This window comes from Sitodiplosis mosellana, unplaced genomic scaffold (assembly GCF_009176505.1).
Source record: "Sitodiplosis mosellana isolate CC-2019 unplaced genomic scaffold, AAFC_SMos_1.0 Smas_scaffold_4789, whole genome shotgun sequence".
NCBI classification, from domain to species: Eukaryota; Metazoa; Arthropoda; class Insecta; order Diptera; family Cecidomyiidae; genus Sitodiplosis; species Sitodiplosis mosellana.
The window spans coordinates 14,520-16,652 of NW_022600031.1; the positions used below are offsets into that span (position 1 = coordinate 14,520).

Sequence of the window (2,133 nt, forward strand, 5' to 3'; positions counted from 1 at the left end):
TTTATTTTACACATCAGCAAATTATTGATGCATTGGTTACGTTGACAACAGTTAATGGAAGGCCATACAGTATCATTGATGATAGAGGACTGCGAATGTTAATTGATCCAATTATTGATGCATTCAAATCAGCTGGGAAACCACTTACAATCAACAAACTCAACATAAAAACGGCAGGCGATGAAAAATTTAATGAAGTTAAGCGTGAAACCACAGAGCTCTTGGGAAACCGAAGAATAGCTCTACAACTTGACTTGGCGACGTGTGAAAACAAGCATATCCTGGGAATTGATGCAAACTATATTGAAAATGGGGCTATGCACACGCGATCTCTGGCCATGGTAAATTTAAAAGGCCGAAGCACTGGAATGAACATCGCAAAACAAGTCTTGAGTGTATTAAAGTCGTATGGCATTAAACTTCAAAACGTCAATTCTATCACGACGGATAATGGATCGAACGTTGTATTGGCTGTGAAAATTCTGAAGGCATATAAAAATAATTCACTTGACATGTTTTTTGAAGGAGAAGAAGATTTCAATTTTGATACTGAAGACATGGCCGATTTTACTCAATTAATAAACGAAAATGCATGTCGCATTGAATACGATTGCCAAGATATGCCATTTCATATTGCTTGCTCAGCACACAGCGCTAACTTGGCCATTGGCGATACCATCAACAAATGTACTGAGGTCAAAAATGCAATTGAAATCTTTCGGGATTATTCGAAAAAACTTAGAACGCCAACGTCAATGAGAGTTCTTCAAGAAAACAACCAAAACATGGCACTGTTGGATGTATCAACTCGATGGTCGTCGCTTTACAACATGTTACTGAGATTGGCTCAACTAAAACCATTTACGAGTTCATTGCCAGACCATCTTTTTAGCGGAAAGAATATGACCGAATCAAATTGGGAGGATATGATGGAATTCATCGAAGTACTAAAACCCACGGCAATATTGATGAAAAACCTTCAAAATGTGCACATATCGTTGAGCGATGTTTTTGCTTATTGGACTGGCGCAATTTTGTCACTTCAAGAACTTCAGACAGTGCAACCCGAAAGTCCCTTTTTGGATACAATGTTGGACAATGTGCAAGAACGATTCAAATATGTGTCGAGCAACCCAATGATGTTGGCTAGCGTTTACCTTGACCCAAGATATCAACTATTGTTGGATTCCGCAGAAAAAGACAAAGCGATCGATTACTTGACAAAACTACACATGACATGTTCTCAAGTTGAAATTTATCAACCACCGATGAATCAAATCAATAATTTGCCACACGCTGGTTTGAGCTCACTTGAACAATTTCTCCGCACAAAAGAAGTACCACCAACTGATTCTGTACTGACCGATGCAGTGACAAACATTCGCAAAAGGCTCATTGATTTTGGTAAAAATCCACGACAACCATCAACTTCTAGTCTATTGTCATTCTGGGAGGAAAATAAAAGTAAACATTTCGAATTACACTCACTTGCTGTCATTATCCACACTAGTCCCGGCACGGAAGTAAAAATCGAACGGAACTTTTCAACTTTGAAATTTGTTTTGAACCGATTGCGAAACAATTTATCGGATTACGACTTAGAAAAGATTTTGATTATTAAATTTAACACAAAGTAGTTTTAAACAGAAAAATATCCACCGTTCAATGTTATTATTATGTATTTATTTTGAAGAAATATATTTTTGTTTGAGAATCAAATGTTATTGTTTGTAACTTTGACAGATCATTCGTTTTTGACAGCTCACTGAATAGCGGAATAGCAATACTGTGTGTATGCAATACTGTGTGTATGTAATACTGTGTTTCGATGTGTTAGTGAACGCGTAAGTATGAACGTTTCTGTGTCCCATACAAACCATTTTTCGGAACGTTCCAAACGGTTCGGTTTGTTCACACACTCAAACCAAATATTCGGTTTGGTTTGGTTTCAATCCCTGAGATTAACATGGATACCATCATGGACCATGATGGTCAAGTTAACACGACTTGCCACCATTTTTGCAAACGAATAGTCGACATGGATATCATTTGATAGGGAATGGAAACGGGAATGAAAAGCGTGACATAGGATTATTTTATGGTATTTTTAGAAATTGAAAGAAAAATATTTTC

General features: G+C 37.0%; 1 protein-coding gene across 1 annotated transcript; it reads left to right on the forward strand.

Annotated features, from left to right (window-relative positions):
* The first annotated feature begins 557 nt into the window (after positions 1 to 557).
* LOC129572355 (uncharacterized) lies at positions 558 to 1,637 on the forward strand. Its single transcript, XM_055452298.1, has one exon. The coding sequence runs from the start codon at positions 558 to 560 to the stop codon at positions 1,635 to 1,637; it is 1,080 nt and encodes a 359-aa protein (XP_055308273.1).
* The last annotated feature ends 496 nt before the right edge of the window (positions 1,638 to 2,133 follow it).

Bases quoted from the DNA above. Each gene is read 5' to 3' on its own strand.
- LOC129572355 (XM_055452298.1), top strand. From the start codon at position 558: ATGGCCGATTTTACTCAATTAATAAACGAAAATGCATGTCGCATTGAA.